At 35.4% G+C, this 22526-nt stretch overlaps 1 protein-coding gene across 6 annotated transcripts in view; it reads right to left on the bottom strand.

Annotated features, from left to right (window-relative positions):
- Positions 1–1472: 1472 nt before the first annotated feature.
- The window catches only part of LOC145680351 (uncharacterized), a 161327-nt gene continuing 140273 nt past the window's right edge, over positions 1473–22526 (bottom strand). For all 6 annotated transcript variants that reach the window (XM_081750751.1, XM_081750750.1, XM_081750749.1 and 3 more), the window contains exons 10-16: positions 19803–19901; positions 16653–16752; positions 14425–14492; positions 10124–10255; positions 8063–8168; positions 5744–5913; positions 1473–2399 (exon numbers count right to left, since the gene is read on the bottom strand). In XM_081750751.1, the coding sequence (XP_081606877.1) occupies positions 2292–2399; positions 5744–5913; positions 8063–8168; positions 10124–10255; positions 14425–14492; positions 16653–16752; positions 19803–19901 (783 nt within the window). In that variant the 3' untranslated portion in view covers positions 1473–2291. The remainder of the gene's footprint in view (positions 2400–5743; positions 5914–8062; positions 8169–10123; positions 10256–14424; positions 14493–16652; positions 16753–19802; positions 19902–22526) is intronic.

Raw genomic sequence — 22526 nt, forward strand, 5'->3', positions numbered from 1 at the left:
TTGCATGATCTATATCGATTAAGGCATCCATTTTCTTGTCCATTGTCCCTTCTAGTCCAAATGCCCACGGTAATACTTTTAGTGTTTGACATATTTCACCCCAGGAGAACTTCCTCCAGTCAAGTGAAAAAGTTTCTTTTGAGTTGGATCGCTTACCATTGGGGCAAGTAGTATGAGAGAAAACACGGAAGGTCATTTTTACAGACTCGTGATCTGAAATAAGCGAATTTTTAGATGGGACGACACTTTCTGGGGTCGGGAGGGGAGTTGAGGTGACAATCGAAGTTATTTTAAAGGGTGTTATATTGTTTCAAATCGAGTCTGTGAATAAAATAGTTTGTCACCTTGTGACCGAGCATCTAGAAATGGCACGCTTCAAGTAAACATAGTTGGCTGTTCTTATGTGGTTTTAGAAATAACCGACACACAAACTTGCATTTTTGGCCAGACATACCTCGGTCAAAACAATGTCACATTCATGTATGAGGTCGTTCCATATTCTGTTGGCTCATTTATTATTAATACACTAACACTCCTCACTCATGAATCTTACGGTAATTTCTGTGTGTAGGGAAATAATTAGAAAACGACAGTTCACTGCCACCGATTCGCTTATCACTAAACAGTCATATTCCAACAACTCACTGATATTAATAGCACAGTCTAAGTTTGTTTCTAATGTTTTGTATGTTTTGGTAGCAGCGGCGACCCAAGAGCCAAATGGTCTGTGAGCAAGACAATATTGGTGCCCCTTACATCAAGGGGTTTGGGAGTATGGAGTACCCCTAAGCAAAACGAAAGACCGATGTCTCCTCCGGATTTTTTAAAAGTCAATACCAAAGAGCTATTTGGATCTGAAAGCTAAAATAAAATAATACCTTAAAATTACATTTTTTTAAATAGACTAATATTTTTTTACCGATATACAAGTATAAAATGTCTGCTACTACTTAGTCCTTTGAATTGCCTTTTTTCAATCGTCGCTCACAGTAAAATTGATAGTACAATCACAGGTCACTGTAAAACGTGTATTGAACTGTCCATACTATTGGACGTACCGCAGTCGGGTCAAGACTTCACTTAGGAAGTAATATGTGCGCTATTCAGAAATACACGTTTCAGAATCCTATGGTACTCCGCAACAATTTTTATAGTGTGTGTTTGCCTACGGGCATATAAATTTTAAGTACTCACCAACTGCCTCTAGAAAAATTGTTCCGGAAGTACCGCAGCATTCTGAAACATGGATATTTGGATAGAGAACTTAGCAGTTCTCCTAAATGAAGCCTTGACCCGACTACAGTAGGTCCCATAGTTTTCGAGCTATGGACATTTAAAGTTCATGTTTTCATGTTTTCGGCAGCCGGCAACATTTTTCGTTTTTTGGTTTAAACCAGTTGTTAAAAAAAAAACAGCTGGTTCAAACCAGCCAACCCTGATTTTATATAATATTAATAAATAATAAATAATAATAATAATAATACAATGTGCTTTTTATTACAATAAATTACATATACATGACCATGTTCCTTATGAATTAATGTTAATTTCTAGATAAAAATTGAAACAAAGCTGCTTCGAAATAACTAACCACAATTATGAATTCATGAAAAAAGTTCTAACTAGAAATATACTCCTTTACAAAGAGCAAAAATCAAATGACCGCGATTCTTCAAAGAATCATTGTATGACAAGACTTGCATACTGTATTTTTTCCTTATGATAATGAATGAGAAATAATGTACAATGAATATATATGTATTTTACAAGAGGCCCACAAAAAAAAAAAAATAGTTACTATCTGGCAGTGCAGTGCGGTTCGCTTCAGTTCCGATTCATATACCATAGACCCAAGTAAATCACTTCCATAGCTGCAAGTAAAGTAACCTTTCCTTAACACAACCATCTTCCAATAACGTAACTGTTTAGTTCAATTAAATAGTTAAATCATTCTTCAGTTTAAATAATTAATTCCCGTCTCACTTTATACACACATCTCTGTTCTCCAGTTCAACAATTTTGTTTTCTTCACAATCACTTGTCCTAACGAGCTGTTCTCTCAAGGCCCAGTGTTCTAATTACAGAATGTCTATAATCACAAATAATGAACGACACGCTCTGGCAGTACACAGGAAACAATTACGGTGCCTTTTATATTAGCAGGTAACTAACAATAACGGCAAGAGGACACCTGAAGAAAAACTGCTGTATTCAGATTTACACTATGTATTGTTTCCTTGGGTTACAAAAAAAAAGGACAGTTCTCTTTTTGATTTGTCACACGTAAAACCTTATTTATTATGTACTAACAAAATACTTCCCGGCGCACTGAATGGTCCAACTCGACTGTGTACGTCCACTGCACGCACTGCAAAGTGGTACTTGTGGCCTTCCATGAACTGAAAGAATTGAAAAATGCAAAAATTAGACTAAGAAAACCACAACAATCCATAAATTAGCTCCTGACCTCCATAACAATAAACACCAGACGTTATTATTTTTAACTAAAATATTTCCAATTAAAATCTCTAAAATTAATTTTGAAATTCCTTTTTCATTTGATTATACATGACTGCAAGTTTATATTATACAGGGAAGAGTCCCACAGCACAATGGATGAAACGCTCTGTAAAATTAAACGAACACTGCGTAAATACTGTCTTGAACTGTCATATTTAGAGCAATTTCTTGGTAACTAATACAGGGTGGCCCAAAAGAGTTCCCTTGGGAGAGAACGAAAATGTAGTACTAGTAAGTAAGGAATTGTTATTTATTGCTAAAGCAAGATAATAGAACCATAACGTATCTTAATTCTAGACTATAATTTAAATTCTTAGAATTGCATATACAGTTTTCTTAATACAAAAACTGATATTTGGGTCATCCTGTATATAGTGAACCTACAATTCTTCTAATTAAAAGAAGGAGAGGAGAGAAAAACTAACCTGAGAGTACAATGGAATACCATACCAAGAGTGGAGAAAATAATTTTTTGGGCTAGGATTGTTCAAGAGCGTGAAAAATACATTCTAATACGTGTTATTCCGAACACGAGAAACCGTGGAGCTGGCGGTCCCTGACCAATCAACTTCCAATCGACTCATTCAGGTGTTTTCTTCTCTCAAGGCTTACTTTTTGCCTACTTTGGCCTACAATTGTGTCAGAAGCATGCCTGGAAATTATGCCTGGTGATAAATTCCTTGCACACTGCTGAAATATGTATTTCTGGATGCCGTATGTGTGTATGACTTCCTTTAGGCCGATATGAACCGGCACTGCACGGTTCCTAGTGTTCGTGGAAGGACTCTTTAGAAAACCTCTGTTTTCTACCACAAACTTATATAACATGACCTGGAATCGACGCAATAAACCTTGGAAGCAGAAGTTAGCGCTCTTAACATTGAGCCATCACACTTCTATTATGGCAAGGGTAGGTGCTTTCGATCTCGACATCAGGACGCACTATTTTAGTTTACCCCTTTGTAAAATAAGTACTGCACAATTCTCTTTATTCTCTATAAAATTAAACAATATTAAGTTCCAAAGCATTGTTTGGGTTTTATAACGCTCAACTCCACGAGAAGATAAACATTTTAATTTTGTTCTCTTCATAAAATAAGTGTTATATACATATATACATTTATTCTTCCTGGAGGTAAGCAATTCTCTACTCGATCACCTGTAATTATTTTGAACGCAAAAGAAAATCATCAACAGATGCCTGATATACTTTGCGGACAACTCCCAGACCCTCGGACTTAAACGCGAAAACTTTTAAGTTTCTGTACGATTTTTTGATTCACAGAATATCAATCACTTGCACTCATTTAATATAGGGAAACGGAGGGAATTCCTGTAGAATCATTGACGTATGGCACGGTTAAAAAAATACAAAATATCCGTTTACTTGACGGATTTTTTAGTACTTATATACACAGCAGGAAGGAATGGGGCAAATTTTACTATTTCAAGTTCTTCATCCGTTGAATAAAACGGCAGGAATTTGGAACATAACGGCTTTTCGTTTCTGAAAATATTGTTCTGTCACTCATCTTTTTGTTTGTTGCAGTTTTGCGTCCTTTACAGCACTGAGGCTATATGAGACGTGGACCTACATATTTAACATGGAATCAGAACCACATAACCTCCCACTGGGAATCGAACCAGGTCTCCCATACCAAAACACTATCTTCTTGAATTTGATATAGGTGACCCAAAAAGAGGGTCGTAAAATATCGACAGCCGCAATGACAAAGCTGCATTTGGCAAGCCTAAATATTTTAGAGTATTACATAAGGTTACCACGATGCAGTGATGTAACTTTCAGTTTCCGTATATGAACATAATTTAATCTTTCTTAAAACTCTTCCAGGTACGTTGGTCTTAAATTTGTGTATAAATGAGAACTTCGATTAAATACGAAAATTTGTAATAACTTATTTATTTTGTAATAACTTATGTAAGTTATTACAAAATAAATACAAATATTATTTGAAAAGTAGTTAACAAGGAACACAGACAGCATAATAAGTCATCAGTTACCGTTGAGTTCATTTTTCTAGTCGTTGCCTTAACCTAGAGTTTTGGGTAAGTCAAATTCTGGCCACACTAATTTCTATGGATGGCAACACTGAAAATTCTTCCGATTCGTATTTTCGGGTGTAGAATAACATTATCTATTATAATGGTAAGTTATATTTCATTATCTCTTTTCATTTAAGAAAAACGGGCACAAGAAAAGTTGTTAGCTTTTGAAAAATATTTAGTAGTCTACCCCCTTAAGAGCCTGTAACAATTTCAATCGGTATGGGTGAAATTTTGTTTTCTCAATCTTCTACATTGTTGTGTACTTCAATTTTTTGTTTGCACGAACGTTTTCTGGGCTTCTGTCGAAAGTTGCAAGCACGCAATCAACTGTTTCCTCATCAACTAGTGGAAAGCCTGTTGATTTCTGCTTGGAGATACACCCGTTTTCTTTAAATTATCTGTACCACTTCCGAATTCAGTGTCCATTTGTTGAATTAACCCGAACTTAGTTCTGAAACTTCGTTAAACACTAATTACACACTGCTTTACATGGAATTTGCGAACACAAAGTTCCCTTGTCTTCGTTTCCTGCCATCTTGATTTACTGTTGCCTAGCAGCGGAATGCGTAACTAAAAATCAGCTTTGGCAGCCATTAAAATTGAGTTTCTTTCATTTACCGTAAGTCCCATGTCATTGTGAATAAATAACATAAGTTACTAAACTTTGAAATCAAGAAAATCACAACAGCTTTGTACTTATGTAGCTGTTCACAAATGGATTTCGTTATGTTGTAGTTTCTTTTATGAATACTAAAACTTGTATTCACATGCTTTGAATCTTTTTGCTGGAAGGTAAAATGCGCACATGGTGTAAAAGAAGGTATTAAATTTGGAGAACACTGCACCCTAGAACAGTAAATATAAAAATTTATCAGTAACAGTATTGGACTTCTTTTCAAAAGAAATGAGCATATAATGATCATGTTATATTTATCAGTTGGAAATCTCAAGTCCAAAACACACAGTATTTTATATACACTCCCTGTGTACTAGAGCTATTCTCCAATATTATTTACTTTTTGTTTCACAGTTATTTGAAACTTTAAAATAACTGAAAAAGAGGCAATCAGATGTCGAGCAACCATCTCATAATACATAGTAGTAAAAAACTTAAAGTTACAGAAATTCATTGGAAGACTATATTTGGATGCCATACCTGAGTCAATGTGCAAGCCATCGGCAAGGGCAAAGCCTTGACATCTCCCACTTTCTTCCATAACGTTGTGCTTGGCGGTGCCGGTCCTTCCTGATAGGCGTACAACTGGTAACTAGCGATTTCTTCGTACGTGTTACTACTAATTGTCATGTTCCACGACAATACGATGCCTGAAACAAAAATAAATTCACCATAAATTTATGCCACTTATGTATAATTCTTTACATCTATAGCCGCATTATTCTTACAACGTATGTAATAAGGTAGTGGACCGGATTATCAAATATTTTTTTCATATACGCTAAGGTTTGTTATATTGTTGAATATCTATTCTTTATACAAATGGCTGGAATGGTATGTCGTGGTTGACAAATGTAAACACACACAATGTATGTGTAACAATACAATGCATCACTAACCGTTCACCCACAAAGTGTCGGTGGCGGTTTAATTGGAACAGCATCCACCCGACAAGCAGGAGATCAGAGTTCAAGTCAATCCAACTATTGGATAATTTGTTATTCCAACTGACGTAAAATACTTATTTGCGATAGATATTCAAATGGATGTTAATAGACAAGTTCCAAAGGCTTCTGAGGATCAATGTCCATTAGTCGTCAGTTTGTCGTTTGAAATCGAGAGAATGAAACGTTCCACGACAATAGGAGAAAACTCATTATAATTTAGATTTACAGTTTTTCAGAAGAACTATCAACTACTGTACAGAGTAAGTTTTTAGTTATCACTCTGTTCGGCAGAAATGAAATGAAATCTTTTAGTTTAACGTCCCACGATTATGCCCTTTAGATTAAGGGAGACGGATGATTAAGGCAAGTGAATGGGATAATTGGTGGAATGATAATGTAGGAAAAGACGGGAGTACTCCAAGAAAACCCGCAGACACGATGTTGCCCATCACAAACTTACATGGCCGAGAATCGAACCAGGTACCTAATGCACTAGAAGACAGCGCTCTACCACTGAGCCATTATGCCCCCCTCTGTTGGGCAGAAAATGATTTATTAGTTGTCACATAATTTCTTTTTGCGGAATCAATAGTTTTTGCAACTGTGCAAAACAAAAATGATACAGTATTTCAGGCAGACATCTAGCATATATTCGACCAGCTATTTACCCGAATAATTGCTTGCGTCAAGGTACGGGATGTTGCAGGTGCTACTAAGGTTATTAAAGTACGTGTATTTACTGGCAAAAAATAAGGTATTTCGTTGAGTTGAGTTGATTTTGAGTTTAACGTCCCGTTCAGCAGCGAGGCTGAGACGTGGACCTACTGATTAACGTGGAATCCGAACCACATGAGCTCCCGCCGGGAATCGAACCCGGGCCTCCCACGCCAAAGGCGCGTATGCTAACCGCTTAGCCACGTAGGAGCTCTAAGCGGTTTCGTGTTTGAGAAACAACGTATTGTGATGTTGCGATTAAACCCTCAGATTGATACGTACAAAAAAGATCCACAGTAGATTTTAATTCTATTCCCAGCACCAATCCTGTTCCAGATGTCTATTACTTCGGCACTATTTTCAGTTTAGCAGATAATACAATTATAGTAATATACAAGCGCTGACTACGTAAAACTGCACAATAAAAATCAATATTGTAAAAATCGCATTAAGAAAACCAAATTACTCGAGAATTTCCCTTTCTAATATTTCTCGTCTATTATTCGAGTAGTAAATATAAACTTGCTTAGCACAAAATGTTAATGCTACGAACTTACATGTGCTCTCTTATGTGATGGTGAAACAATCGTCTAAGATCTAGTCCAAACAAAGGTAGTAATTTGATAGCCTCAAGAAGTCTTGGTGATGAACAACATATTGATCGAAATGAACCACTGTAATACATTCTTAATTTTTCAAGGCTCTCCCAGTTGCAATTTCACGCGGAACCCTATGCAACAAAGGCACGCGCGCTACCCACGGGTAGGCCTCTTTGTGAACTGTCTTGAACTGTTGGTTATTCTTCAAGGCCCTTCAAATACACTAATTACATAGGATTTATTAACGCAGAATAATACGCTTTATTTGCTACGTATAACATTTAATTAACTTTTAACGGACGAATATGTGTCTGGTCATAACGTATTAGACATTATCTGTACAGGGATTATCACTAACGCTGATAGTCAAGACTTCGCTGTAGCTTCTACGGTTTATCAGAACAAACACAATCTTGTTTTAATGAAATTTGCTTAAAATGACTTACTTCAAATCCATTCAGAACAGAGAATCAACTTGTCTGATAAAAATTAAGATAATTAAAGGAATAGTAAAAGATAATCTTTTGAAGGAAACTTACCATTTGAAACTTTTGAGATCTTCAATGACGGCTTGGGAGGAGCTAGCTTCCACCCTGGGTTTGTTGGCTGTATTGCTGGAGGTAAAGGAAGTGGCGCCGGATGTTGCTGTTGAAAAACGAAAGAAATCAATTACGTAAGTGAATTATATGTATTAATTTATAAGCTTAAACTATTTACAAATTTTATATATATATATATATATATATATATATATATATATATATATATATATATATATATATATATATATATATATATATATATATATATATACAAGTTCTGTCACTCGCACATAGCTATAGAATCCACTATCCTTTTAATTGGTAACCTCTAAATGTTTAACGAGCGTCTAGTATTGGAGTAAAGGATAACAAATGCAGTGAGCACAGAAAACATGATCAATATATGACTTATCATTTCAACTTCTATGATATGATAATTCCTGACAATACAATAACTGAAAGTTTATTTTTTCTTTCCTTCGTAAGAAAAGTTACGTAGCGATTGGCGCTGGAGTTACAGTAAATTTCATCCATATTTACTAAAACTTGTTTCAATTGGTCCAAATTTTCACTTTCCAAAGCTTGGTCGGTAATTTTTTTAATACCCTGGACTTCGACAAATATTGCAAAGTATGTGAAAAACCTAAATGGTGAGGTATACTCAACATACATAACATTCAATTCAGGTGGTTGTAAAATCAAACCGTAGAGAGAGAAACCCAATGCAGACTGCATCAAATTTTGCGTTATGTTTTGAAGTACAGTTTTCTCCAAAATTGTTCTTAATCTAGCTCAGCGTTTCCCAACCGGTGTGCCGTAAATGGGCCGCTGGTGTGCCGCGAGGAATCGAAACAATAATTTTATAGCAATCAAATCGTAAAACGTAGGGAAAAATGTATATTTGTATTTCACCTTACTATGAACCTCTACTATGAATCTACAATTTTAAGTTTCATACCGTGTTACTGTTCTGTACATTTCTAATGTTGAAAAAAGTATTTGTCATTGTTATGACCATTATTGCTTCTTTGTTGTTGCAGACTATTTCGCAACTTGAAAGTTTAAAATGTCATTAAATCCTTTCGATAAATTACCTATATTTGTGTTTTAAAACTAAAATAAATTTGTTTGTTCGTTCGTTATTTAGTGATCTTCCTTCCTAGTAAAAGGTTGGATACAGTTTTTAAGAAAGGGTATTTTTAAAAACTTGAGTCCAATATTTAATTGCAATTGTTTTCTATTTTTAAATTAGAACGAAAAATAAGCATAATGATTTACCACGGGGAAAAACCAGTGTTCGAACTTTCTTCTCTGTGAGAAGGAGATCAATAATCACAGAAAAATACCACTGTGTTTTATATTTACAAATAATATCTATAAGTGTGCCGCGAGAATCCAAGTAACACCCGTAGTGTGCCGCAAGTTGAAAAAGGTTGGGAAACGCTGATCTAGCTCCTATATATTTGTTCATAAAAATAGTCTTATTCTCACACTGATCTTTGAAACACAAATGGAAACGCATTATTATTTTTTAATACAGAAACAAGCGACAGTGTTCACCAACTACTAGACTACTCCTAGTTTTGACGTTAAGATTATCTTCTTGTATTGAGTATACATCGAAAGTAAAATAAAAAGGATTCAAAAGTGTACAAGCAAATTCAAATTATAAAATAATTTTGCCCGTAACTTTCAGTTTTCGTACAACAAAATTACGCTGGCTATTCAATTGTGACGAAAGTCTAACTGTCTATCTACACGTCGCTTTCACACGTCTACTGTAGTTTAGTAGTAGAGTAGATTTTAGTTTAGCGTCCCTTTCAGCAGCGAGGCTATATGAGACGTGGACCTACTGATTAACGTGGAATCCGAACCACATGATCTACTGTAGTTTAATTTTAATACGGTTCCGCTTACACTTTTAAAAAAGATTTAGGAATTAATTTGAACTAGCATTTAATTAGAAACCTTGTGTATGTTCAGACAAACTAGTCTTGCCAACGCTACTACACACACACACACACAAAGAGATTATGAGAGCATGCTCCTTATACTTACGATTATCTGTACAGGTACTCCCTTCCCGGCAGCCAGAGCTTGAGTTGGAACAGTTGAGGTGATTCCTCCTCCCGATGACATCAGGTTGGAAGACACTCTAAACGGTTGGGCAACTCTCGTAGGACCTAACACCTGTGAATTCCATGCTTTGGTTAACTCAATTTTCACGAGAACACATGCAAAGATTCAAAATTCTCTTACCAAACAGATGAAGAAATTTAATACGTAACTGACCACTGAAATTTTCTATATGTAGCAGATTGCTCGCGGGTACGTATTTTTAAAAATACAGGTTTCTATCGTGAAAAAATGTATTATTACTTCCAAACAATTGAGACACCTATTTATCAAATATGATTATATTTTAGTTCTATGTTATTACAAAGGTACTATGAACAGCACTGCAGTATGATACCTTAGTATTAACTGATGCGACACTAGTAATCTATTTCTAAAATATACAGAAGTGGCTAACCACTTGTGTTATCATTTGCTAAGATCCATATACAATATTTACTGCATTCGGCTCAGCATGTTCTTTATATATAAGCAAATTCTACTACAAACGAATTCTTTACTCAAAATTACGTGTGCCGATTCTTAACACTTCAATACTTAAGATAATATAAAGCTGCACCGACATTCTGGTGTCTCGCCCACATCAGTGTGAGAAGTCCATAGAAAGTCAACTTCCCAATGGTTCAGGGAGAAATTTTTGTATTGCACAGTCCATGTAATATTTTACAATCAAAATGTAAAATGTTAACATTAAACCGTGCCACTCCAAAAATATTTTACTTATTATCCTACATAATTGTTTTCAATTTTTTAAAAATTAAACTATAATATTTAAATTCAAATATAACTGAAAGTTACTTTTTAACTCTTCAACCACCTGACCGATCTCGATCAAATTTTCAACATAGATAAGATTCGGGCCTGGTATGGGTTTTATCATTTCAATTTGACGGTGGAATTTTGGAGGAGGAGGAAATATTTAAAAATGATCGATATTAATGTCGAATCCATAGTTTTCGGGTTCGTTGAGATGAATTAGTGACACTTCCGATGCCGTTTAAATCCAAATTTAGCCCCTATTGCCCTTTACGTTCAAAATGAAACTTATTCTCTCCGTAAAAAGAACGGGCAATCTGCTAGTATATATATATATATATATATAATCTTTCTAGAAGTGTATGAATGAAGAGCATCCATCGTATTTGGAACAACGTCGTACAGAAAGTGTGTGCTAGGAATTCACTAATTTACAGTATGTGTGTCACTGTTGAGAGAAACCCAGTAGCAATATATACTACTTAACAGTGTATATTTACATATATAGTAAATAAATAATCTACTCCAAATACCAGTATTGAAGACTAAACGTATCATTTCCAGCAGAATAAAAGCTATCCGATGTATAACATTGGGAACTAATGACATACTTTCTAACGCCACTTTCTTTCTCTCTCTCAGAAACCATGAGGAATTTACCGTGTTTTAAGACATTGTGTTAAATTTAATGAGACTTATCGACTGATATATTGTACATGTTTTATCTTCGAATATTACAGTTAAACAAAAATTAAAGTTGATGAAAATTGTATGCTTTTCTCATTAACCATATCGTATATTGTCTTCTTACATTAGTATTAAGATGAAAAGCTTGAGTAGTGTATACTGCACTCAGTTTAACCCTTTTGTACTACCGTGGGGCCCTTCGCGACCTCAAAGATACTTAATGCAGTATACAGGGTGGCCCAAAAGTAGGTGTACAGTCCTACAAAATAGGACATTTTAGTTTATTAAAATAATTAGTTTATTTGCTTCTGTTTGTTCCAAGCTTGAGGTATGAGAGAAAAGAGATTAAAAATAAATAATAAAGAAACTAAGTCACTGCTGTAAGGATAACAAAAATTATATAAAATGCCATGAGCCGGTTATACGGGACTGTATACCTACTTTTGGGCCACCCTGTATCTCTTAAATGAACATGAGTATCTAAAAGTATTTTTGTATTCTCTCCCTTGTATGTTTAGTATGCTGAACACAAAATATCATTTCCTGTTATGTAAAAAGTGACTGTTTATCGCTGGGGTCGTAAAAGAACCACAACGTAATATCCATCTAAGTAACCATTTTTTTTTCTTCTTACCAAAGGAGCAAAATTAGTAGTTTACATAATGCTCAATAGATCGCAGAAACTACTAATACATCTTTGTATACGAAAATTACTTTAAAATAAGTTGGATGTGTAGTTAAAAAACATTGCATTGTTTGACCTTGTCTCTCTCTTCCTAAGCTTACTGTTTGAAGCAACAGACATGTTCAGATCTCCTTACACTTTTCAACAGCTCGTGAATAAAAAAGTGGCTAGTTTCAAAGGGCTACAGCCCGTTACTTCAAGTAAAAACCCGAAGAAGATGACATGACTTGATTATTTCGGGTTGTATTTGCGCCTGTTACCTAGTGACGAGATCAAATATTTATTTTCTATTATAGATGACGATGATGTCAGTTATGTCAAAGATGGCAGTCTTGAGTTAGAATACAGTGCAATAAAGTATTGTTTTCAAATGTATCTGTATAAAATTTCTGTACGAAAAGCACCAATAATTACGGATTTTTAACTGGGGTCTCTAATGGACCCTAGTATCTGCTACGCTAAATTTTTCACGATAATACACAAGGATTAATCTTAATAGATGGTACAATACCTGTACAGATTTCCACAGAACTAGAACTAGTTTTCCTCAAATACTACGCATGAGGATTTACACTCACTCATATCACTTTGTTCACCTTAATGAGTTCTGCCAATTGCACAGGTAGAAAATGAGTTTTTGACCATGCTGTTATCGTTTTACACTCTCTCACATATGTTTACTTTCACAAAGTACAAGATGTGTTGAAAGAGTATCGAACCTTTGGTTGGAAAAAAAATATATATATTTATTGATTTGGAAATTAGAAACTTTAATCCCCTTAAAAGTAGTCTACTTGCTAATACACACACACACACTTCTCCCAGCGCTCTCGCCATTGTTGGGAACACATCTGGAATGCAGTTTTTGGAATGGTGAGCAACTGTACCAGCGCATTCCGCATGTCGTCTTCTCTTGACTCAAATCGGATGTCTTTTAGTGGCATTTTCAGCTTGGAGAAATAGAAGAAACATGGAACTATATCGGGCGAGTACGGAGTTCAACAACACACAGGAATTAATGTTTTTCGCGATGAAACCCTGAACCAAATTTCGTGGACACTATCCTCAGGCCGAAATTCTCGTATAAAACGGAATGTACCGATCCGATTGAATAGTTTCCGCTTGGGTTTCGCCAAGCTTTTGGCAAAAATTGATGCAATACCGCTGCTCAAGTCAAAAGATTTAAGTCTCACGACTGCTCACTAGAATGGCCAGAACCGGTTCCTGGTGGAACCGGTTTTTCGGATCCAGGTCTGGAACCGGTTCTTCGGATCCAGGTCTGGAACCGGTTCTGAAAACCGGATCTTCAAGAATCGGTTCCGCTGGAACCGAAAATTTGTGACCATCCCTACGCTAAACCCGAGCTGCTGGCAGGCTGTGAACAGTGTGCTAGATGAAATGGTGGAATCGACAGGCAGGCGCCTAGGCGGCGGCCGCTTGTCTTATTTGGCTAAATAAACTGGGTAACTGGCAAACTCATTGGCTAAACAGGCAAACTGGCCAACCCATTTGGCTAAACACCCACTGGTGGACCATTTTTTTTTTCTGGGGGCACAAGCGGGTCTGGGCGGGGAGGGCAGAAGCGTATGGTCCTCTTTGCAGTGTTTTGAAGATGAACTTTGTGCTTCCTTTACGGGTATTTGGGGGCTTTCGGATCCAGATCTGGAACAGGTTCCTAAGATCCGGTTCTGGAACCGGATTTTTGGATCCAGGTCCGGAACCGGTTCCTCCCGGAACCGGAACTTTGTGCCCATCCCTACTGCTCACTACACGTCTTCACTCATTGGTGACTGCCAGCGACTGACGCTTTCTGCGAGCGGGAAAATTCACGACTGTACATGAGTGTCCCTTCTACATCTATACTGAAGAAAAGTCTCCCGCCCTTCATTGGTTTACGCGGTAAAAATAAGGTTCGATATTTTCTGAACACACCTCGTACAAAGTATTTGAGATTTTCACAATGACCAAACGTATTACGTTGTACAAGAGGTAAAAACACAAGAAAAAATGCACATAGGTGATGTTACTCTCGGCATTTCGTTTCAAACCTGAATAAAACATACATACATGCAGCTACAAATAAATACAATCATACCTGTTGTAACGGAGTAGGAGTTGATGTCAAAGACTGAATAATAGTTGGCATTCTTCCTGCCTGGACACCTGTAACAATAAATAAATAAATAAATAAATACATCCTATTAATGACATGAGCATTTAGAGGTAAAAATTCAGAAATTTTGTTTTTCTCTCCAATAATACTATTGCAGTCACGAACGTAACTGCTTTAATAATAATAATAATAATAATAATAATAATAATAATAATAATAATAATAATAATAATAATAATAATAATAATAATAATAATAATTCTTATTATTTATTTATTTATTTATTATTATTATTGGGGCAATTATTAAGCTGATTCTACTGAAAGCACAGTAAAGTGAACTAAACTGGATAAGTAGTCATTCGGGACTATTTTTCAACCACAGTGGAATATCTTTTAACCGGTTTCTCTTTAACCGCCCACTTTCCAAGAAATAAATAATATTCATTGACAGTTACGTGAGTGCTTCACAATATACAATTCATGAAAGCATCCTTTTCAAGTAGATTTTTATATTTTTAAACCCAAATGTGTTTTCCTTCGTTCAGTAAACGTGTTTACATAATACAGTACCGTATTTCATTCATGTTGTAGGCTTAATTGTATTTATTTATTTATTTTTCAGTTTTGTGTTTTTCTTCCATCAACACACACTCACCGTAAAGAAGTGTGCGGTTTGTGTGATTGTCTACTATGCTTTATTCAATATACAGTATTTCGTTCAAGTGACTGTCACTGGAGCAGCCTGTGGTCGGAAACTTTTGATATTAGTAACTTAATTTATTGACTATAATACTGTAAGCTACCGTAAGCTGCAAGCTACTGTGAGCTTTTTAACCATTACAGAAATGCTACACAATTTCGGAGCTATGGAATAGTGATTTTTATTATCTGATCAGAGTCATGGTCCCGTCGTGGTCGGTTAACAAAGACTACCGTATATGAAATTTCGAAGTAAGGAGATGTGTCAAATGTAAGTCATTCAAATGTTGGAGAAGAAAACAAAAACACTTACAAGACAGTCATTAATCTCACGCAACATGCTAGATCAGTGGCTGCAAATTTTATTTACCTGGTGCCCCTTTAATGAACCTCCATATTTCACTTCTTCCCCCTCCTTGCTACTCTAATCTGATCCCTCTACAATTTCAGATATTGGCAGACATTGAAATATTATTATTATTATTATTATTATTATTATTATTATTATTATTATATTATTATTATTATTATTATTATTATTATTAATAATAATAATAATAATAATAATAACAACAACAACAACAGAACTTCTACATACCACTGCAGTACATTGTTTGTTATCAGCTTTATTCTAAAGTTTTGAAACTACAGTTCTTACTCAATAAAAACAGACATGAGATTGCAAAGAAATTCTTGGCTGAATAGCGATTCTGCCGGTTCCAATCTCTCTTCGTTATTTCCATACATGCGATAAAAATTAATTACTTGTCGAGCGTATGGAACATTATAATATAGCATCTAATTCTTACTATCTCAGTCACTTCAATTTTCTCATATTGTCTGCAGCAAATGAGTCATAGCAGACATTGGAATCTGGCCAAATTATTCTGATGGTGTTTAGTGATTAATATCTTTGTGGTTTTTGGTATGTGGATTACAAGAATCTACTTTTTTACTTGAATGATTCAGTGGGTGCATTTAAACAATTTGCAGAGTTCTTGTTTAGGATAAGAAATATGCCAGCAAATAAAGTTGCTACAACAATTAAAAATGAAAAAAAGATCCATTCGTAAATAATGTTAATATTATAATTTACGAGTGTACATAACTAAGATGTTCATGTAATGTGTCTACAAGTTAACAAGGATTCTCTCTAACCTTCTCGCTAGTAAGGGCGCTCCTTTGTTGTATGTAGTTCTGGATTCGATTCCCAGCAGGTAAGTATTGAACATATTACAAATGGTTCGGTTACGTCTCATATAGCCTCAGTGCTGAAAAGGGAAACTAAACTTCAACAAACTAAGAGTTCTCAGTATTCAATTATCGATAAAAGCACGATTTAGAGCAAGCTAGAATAGCTGTTCTCCAACTTTCGAGCCTGAGCGTTAAGATTCATTCCTAACCATGATAATCAAATGTTTTCAATTTAAAACTGTTACTTGCACATATATTTTAACTATTATGATACAATATAGTCCAAGAAATAAATGAATTAATGAAATTTATTACCTGAGCCTTGTTGCACTGGGATGAAAGAAGATCCTTTAAGCATAACAGTTTGTAACGGTTGCCGCACAGCTGTATTTGGAACTGACGTGACAGGACGAACCTGGAACGAAGAGAGTATAGAATCAGCATAATTCGAAAACTTTCAATTGTCCAATATCGCAAAATTTGATACAAACACACATCAATTGATCTTTTTACAATTCCACATACATTGCTACACCTAATGTATTAGATCAGGCGGGTTATTTTCCCCAATTTCCTTGCTTTATCAATAAATACTAGCTCATATACAATTGAGTGTTTTCATATGTATCTTCATATATTAAAATCAAACATCACATTCCTTCCGGAGACTTTTTCCACTTGTAGGCAGCATGTTTTAGTAAGTATTGTAGAGTCGCAAGTGAAGCTGTGATACATCTCGATCTGTTGCAACCTTATCTACAGATACAAGTAAATAACTTTAGAAAAGCCAATGTTCAACTTACTTTGAACATCACTGTTTCTGTAATATGTCTCACACCTGGTTTAATCAATAATATATAAAATTAATTGGTAAATAGTACTTAACATCTTGTTTACAGAATTGACTATTTCAACAATAATTACATGTCATCATTCTTATTTTATCATAAAAGAAAGTTGGAGATAACGGTTTGTATTGATTCCCTTCTCTATTACCCGCTTATATTAAAACTCTCTCAACAATTTACAACTATCCACATACAAGGGATAAACATTATGTAACTTATATTTAATGCTACAGACAGAAGACTGACCATTTTATCTCTGGCGCTGACTGCTAAGCACGTGTATGAAATTAGTTGTCTTTTCGAAGCCCTAAAAACTGTAAATTTTGATTACAACAATTCCTAGTTCCAAGCCAACAACAACAACAGCGATGGCATTCATTGGAGTTGATCAGTGTCAAGGCATGATCAACCTACGTCTTCTTGTCTGCGTCAGTATTGCAGTGGAGATACGATGGCCACAGTTAAATGTCTGGAGACTATAATTTTTCACGTATACATTAAGTCACGGTCTATCAAAATGCTAGTAATTATTTCTAAAACATGCAAAAGTGGCTTACCATTAGTGTTATCATTCTTTAAGTCCCGTATACAATATTATTTACTGTACACGCTTCAACTGCTACGTAGTTTATGTATCACCATATTCTACTTCAAACAAATTCTTTCTATACTTAAAATTACATAAGCAGATCCTTAACATTTCAATAATTAAGGCCATAAGTTGCACCGACACTCTGATGTTTCACCTACATCAGTGTGAGAAGTCCATAGAAAGTTAACTTCCCAATGGTTCAGGGCGAAATTTTTCTATTGCACAGTCCATATAATATTTTACAATCAAAATGTAAAACTTAAACATAAAACCGTGCTAGTTCAAAAATATTTTACTTATTCTCTTCTACATAACCGTTTTCAAATTTCTCCCATATTAAAAGAAAAGAAAATTGAAGTATTGAATGAAGCGCATCGTATTCGGAACAACGTGGCAAACACGAGTGTGCTAATTTCTCTCTACCAGCTAGCAATTCACTAACGTGTATCATTGTTAAGAGAAACCCAGCAGTAACATATAGTCTACTACGTCACAGTATATATTTACATATACAGTAAATAAATAATCTATGCCAGCCCAATAAAAACTATCAACTATATCACACTGGCAACTAATGATATACTTTTTAACGCCATATTGTTTTTCGCGATTCTCTCGTAAACAATGGAAAATTTATCCCGTTTCAAGCCATTCTGTTAGATTCGATGTGACCTGTAGAGTGATATATATTCTGTCTTTGAACACTACAGTTAAACAAACAAATAAAGTTAAAGAATTGAATTTTATCTCTGGCGTTGACAGCTAGACACGTGTGTGTGTAATTAGGCTGTCCTTTCTATGAGGCCCTAAATTTATATACTGTAATTTTTCAGCTGTAACAATTCCTATTTCCAAGACAATAACATTAACAGCGATGACATTGGAGCTGATCAGTGACACGGTATAATTAATCTACGCTTTCTTGCTTGCGTAGCTGTTGTAGCAGAGATACGACAGCCACAGTTAAATGCCTGCAGACCATGATATTACACAAGCTTGTCTAGTAGGTCCAGGTAAACCACCATGCCAAGCAGATTTCAGATCGAATGAGTCCAGTTGAACTCGTACAACATAAAGGTCATTTTCACTGACTCTTCAGGGAAATCAAATGACGGACGATGAAAGTCCTCTTAAGGAATTTCTTGTCCTCTACGATCTGCACATATTTAGTTCGTAAGTTATTCGTAAAATAAAAATCAAACGAAGAACTAATTTTACTATATGCTTAAATATAGAAATTAGCTTTCTGGGCTTTCGGCATCTATAACCATGTTAGCTCGTCACGTATGCAGGATTAAGTCGCTCGGCGATCACACTATCCGAGGTAAAGGAACGAAGTGGTCTGGAACCTATGTTAGATAACATCTCGGCATTTGCCTGGTATGAATGAGAAGAACTCAGGAAAATCTCACTCAGGATGGCTGTCCAGAAAAAGCTTTTGTACCTTCTCGATCCAGTGTCCCCACTGAAAAATCGAACCCGGGACTGCTGCTCATGCTCAAGTTTATTTTAATTTTTCATGAGAAGGGAAAGCTATGTTTAACACCTTTCAAGTCAAATATACCAGAAATCTTGGAAAGAATCTGTACTATTTTAATGGTTTTTCATTATTCTGTATATACTAACTTTTGATATGCTAATAATTACAGAATACTCGTTAGTGCTACCCTTTCGAGACCCGAAGCACTCTTTTCTTCAATCCAGTAATATATGGATGTAATTTATGACTTCATAAATGGCGGCGCTCATTCTAAGTTCTGCAGATATGAATTACTGGAAACACCTTTGTTAATTTAATGACATTTTATATTTTAGCCTATTTCAAACTTATCATATTATCCACGACAATCATAGAAACAAGTCAAAGTGGTAAGAACACCGAACAGCTTTAATACGTATTTACTCATGTTTACCAATACTATATAAAAGTTAATAAAAAAAATACCGGCAAGGTTTCAATATAAGGTAAAAATTGACCGGAATGTTAAGGTAGAAAAACAAGCAAGCGAGGAGGAGCTTTCTCACCTGAGGTGCAGAAGAGGCAATCAGGAGTTGCCGTTGTTGCACAGCCGAAGTTGGCACAAGATACGTTAACCGAGGAGCAGTTGTGTTACCAGAATTTGTCTATAAAAAAACAGGAGACAGTGAATTATTTTTAGAAATTCTACAAAATACCCATTTCAAATCAATGGAAATTATAAGTAAAAATAAAACAAAATTTAAAATAAACTTTAGGAAATTTACAAATATTCTGCCTTCAGATTCCTCGTCAAACTATAATTAGTTACTGAATGGGACATTTAAATGAAAAAAAAATGAAATGAAATCTTTGAGTTTTACGTCCCACGATTATGCCGGTTAGGCTAAAGGAGACTGTGATTATGAGAAATGAATGAAATGGTGGAATGAAGAAAGTGGGAGGAAACGGGAGAACCCCGAGAAAACCCACGCACACGGTGTTTGTCCACCACAAAGTTCACTTGGCGGGGGCTGGGATCGAACCCGGGACCCCAAGCACCAGAAGTGAACGCTCTACCACTGAGCCACCGCGGCCCCCCACATTTAAATGGAACTCTGCGGATACTTACGGAACCCTTATACGGGGTTATGACCGATTCCAATCATAACAGCCCTTCCAACGTTGCTACATATAGAGCCAAGAAGTGAGGTCTCATAGCAAGCAATCATTATCTCAAATCACGATAACGCCGGGCCTCAAAAAGCCAATTGTACGACACTGAGAGGTCCTGGTCCATCCAGCATACAGCCCTGATTCGTTCCCTTGCTGTATTTATGTCTGAAGGGCATCATCCACTTTCGATAGGACCAAGAAGTGTAAAAGAGGAGTATTGCATTGACTGCACTCTCAGCCACAAGAATTCTGCGAAGGCATCCGTCGCATAGTATCAGTGGAAGAAGTGGAGAATATTAATATACACTGAATATCTCTACTCTACTCTACTCAACTATCTTCCGTCAAGTGTTATTTAACAAACCATAAAAGTCCTGTTAAACTTATTTATTACTGTGTGTATTTGAAGAACTCCCCGAACTTCGTTGCAAATATGTAAATAGGATAAACAAAAATCAAAGCCTAAAGAATGCAGAAGTGTCAATCCCCCAAAATTCTTCTATTGATTAAAACACGTTGTTCTTGTATAAATTATACTTCCTACACTAATTATTTTGGTTGCTTACTGGTTTATATGCTCAAACTATTGTCTTCCATAAAATTTTAATGAAGTCTTGTAGACATTAATGCTGTTAAAATTAGAATATTCGTTATTCAAGTAATATTTCAGCTGTAATTCGATTATCCGTACATTTATTTGTTATCTGAGTAATTATTCATTGTCCGAATGATCATTCGAATTTTAACAGCCCTAGTAGGCACCAGAGTGCGAAATCGTAACGGTCAAAAGTGAGAAGAAGTGGGAAAAAACTCTTTGCACTGGAATGTTTCGACAGAGATATCACATGTTTGAAACCCATAAATTATTCAACTATGTGAGATTACAGATACCGTTAATCTCTAAGTTATCCATTAATTACATGATTACATGTGAAATACATGTTAATTATTGAGTATATGAACTACTGTAATTACTTTCAAACTTCCGATAATAGTGTCACTTTAATCCCCCTCTCCAGAATGATTTTAATGAAGGTGAAAATATCAAGTGGGAGGATTCCCTCCCACTCCAGGATTTCGCATCCCGGTAGGCCTCTCCAGAATTTCGCATTCTTGCAGTCATCTCCAGAATTTAGCACTCAAACACCCCTTCTTCAAATACTTACCTGACATTATAATTTTGCATGCAGTTTCAATGTATACTATATCACATATCAAATACAATTATTGATTAAGTTACTTCATTTGTAAAATCAGAAATCATTCATTATGAAAATAATTACTACAAATGATCAATATGCATGCATGTCAACCGCGAAAACATTTGTCATGTACAAGCAATATAGATTTTGATAAAATAACCATTTAGATATAAGGGAATGTTCTTAGGATAAACAATATCCTCATTTACACCCACTTTCTAAGACTACGTAAAAACTATTAACTACAACGCAATACTAGAAGACAGAAAATTATACGTAATACCATGAAATCTTTGTCTAACAAAATTATACAGTGATTTTCAAAAGGATTGACGAGGTTACAAACAAGCACTGTATTTTATATAATAAAAACTGGGTTAAAATAATACTGTATGTTTCGTTAGTCACTTTTTATTTCGATCATTTTTTACATCTCCCCCTCCCCCAAGTTACGGGGCTAAACTTAGATTTAAACGGTATCGGAAGTGTCACTGTTCATCTCAGTGACCCCGAAAAGTATGGATTCGATACTAATATTGGTCATTTTCGATCATTTATATTATATATATTGGTTGTAAACTATTACAAATGTCCAATACGCTCTCCTCTGGTAACCTTGCAATTATCTAGGCAGTAGTACATTTCCTGTCATACACAACCTAGTATGTCATATGTAACCCCCTTCCCATAGACTGTACGTATTACCTTGTAATGGAATTGTCAGTGTATCTTTCCCGTAACACGTACGAAAATGTTGCACAACTGTAACGCACCTCGATATGTGATATTCAAGAACCCAAAAAGCCCTTTCACTAACAGTATCATCCATGCTGCCCAACTGCCACCTAGTGGCTCAATCTAGAAACAAGTATCGAAATAAATTACGAACAAAACCTGTTCAGTTAGACTACACTT

The sequence above is a fragment of the Thermobia domestica genome, chromosome 3 (genome assembly GCF_964235325.1).
Source record: "Thermobia domestica chromosome 3, izTheDome1.hap1.1, whole genome shotgun sequence".
NCBI classification, from domain to species: Eukaryota; Metazoa; Arthropoda; class Insecta; order Zygentoma; family Lepismatidae; genus Thermobia; species Thermobia domestica.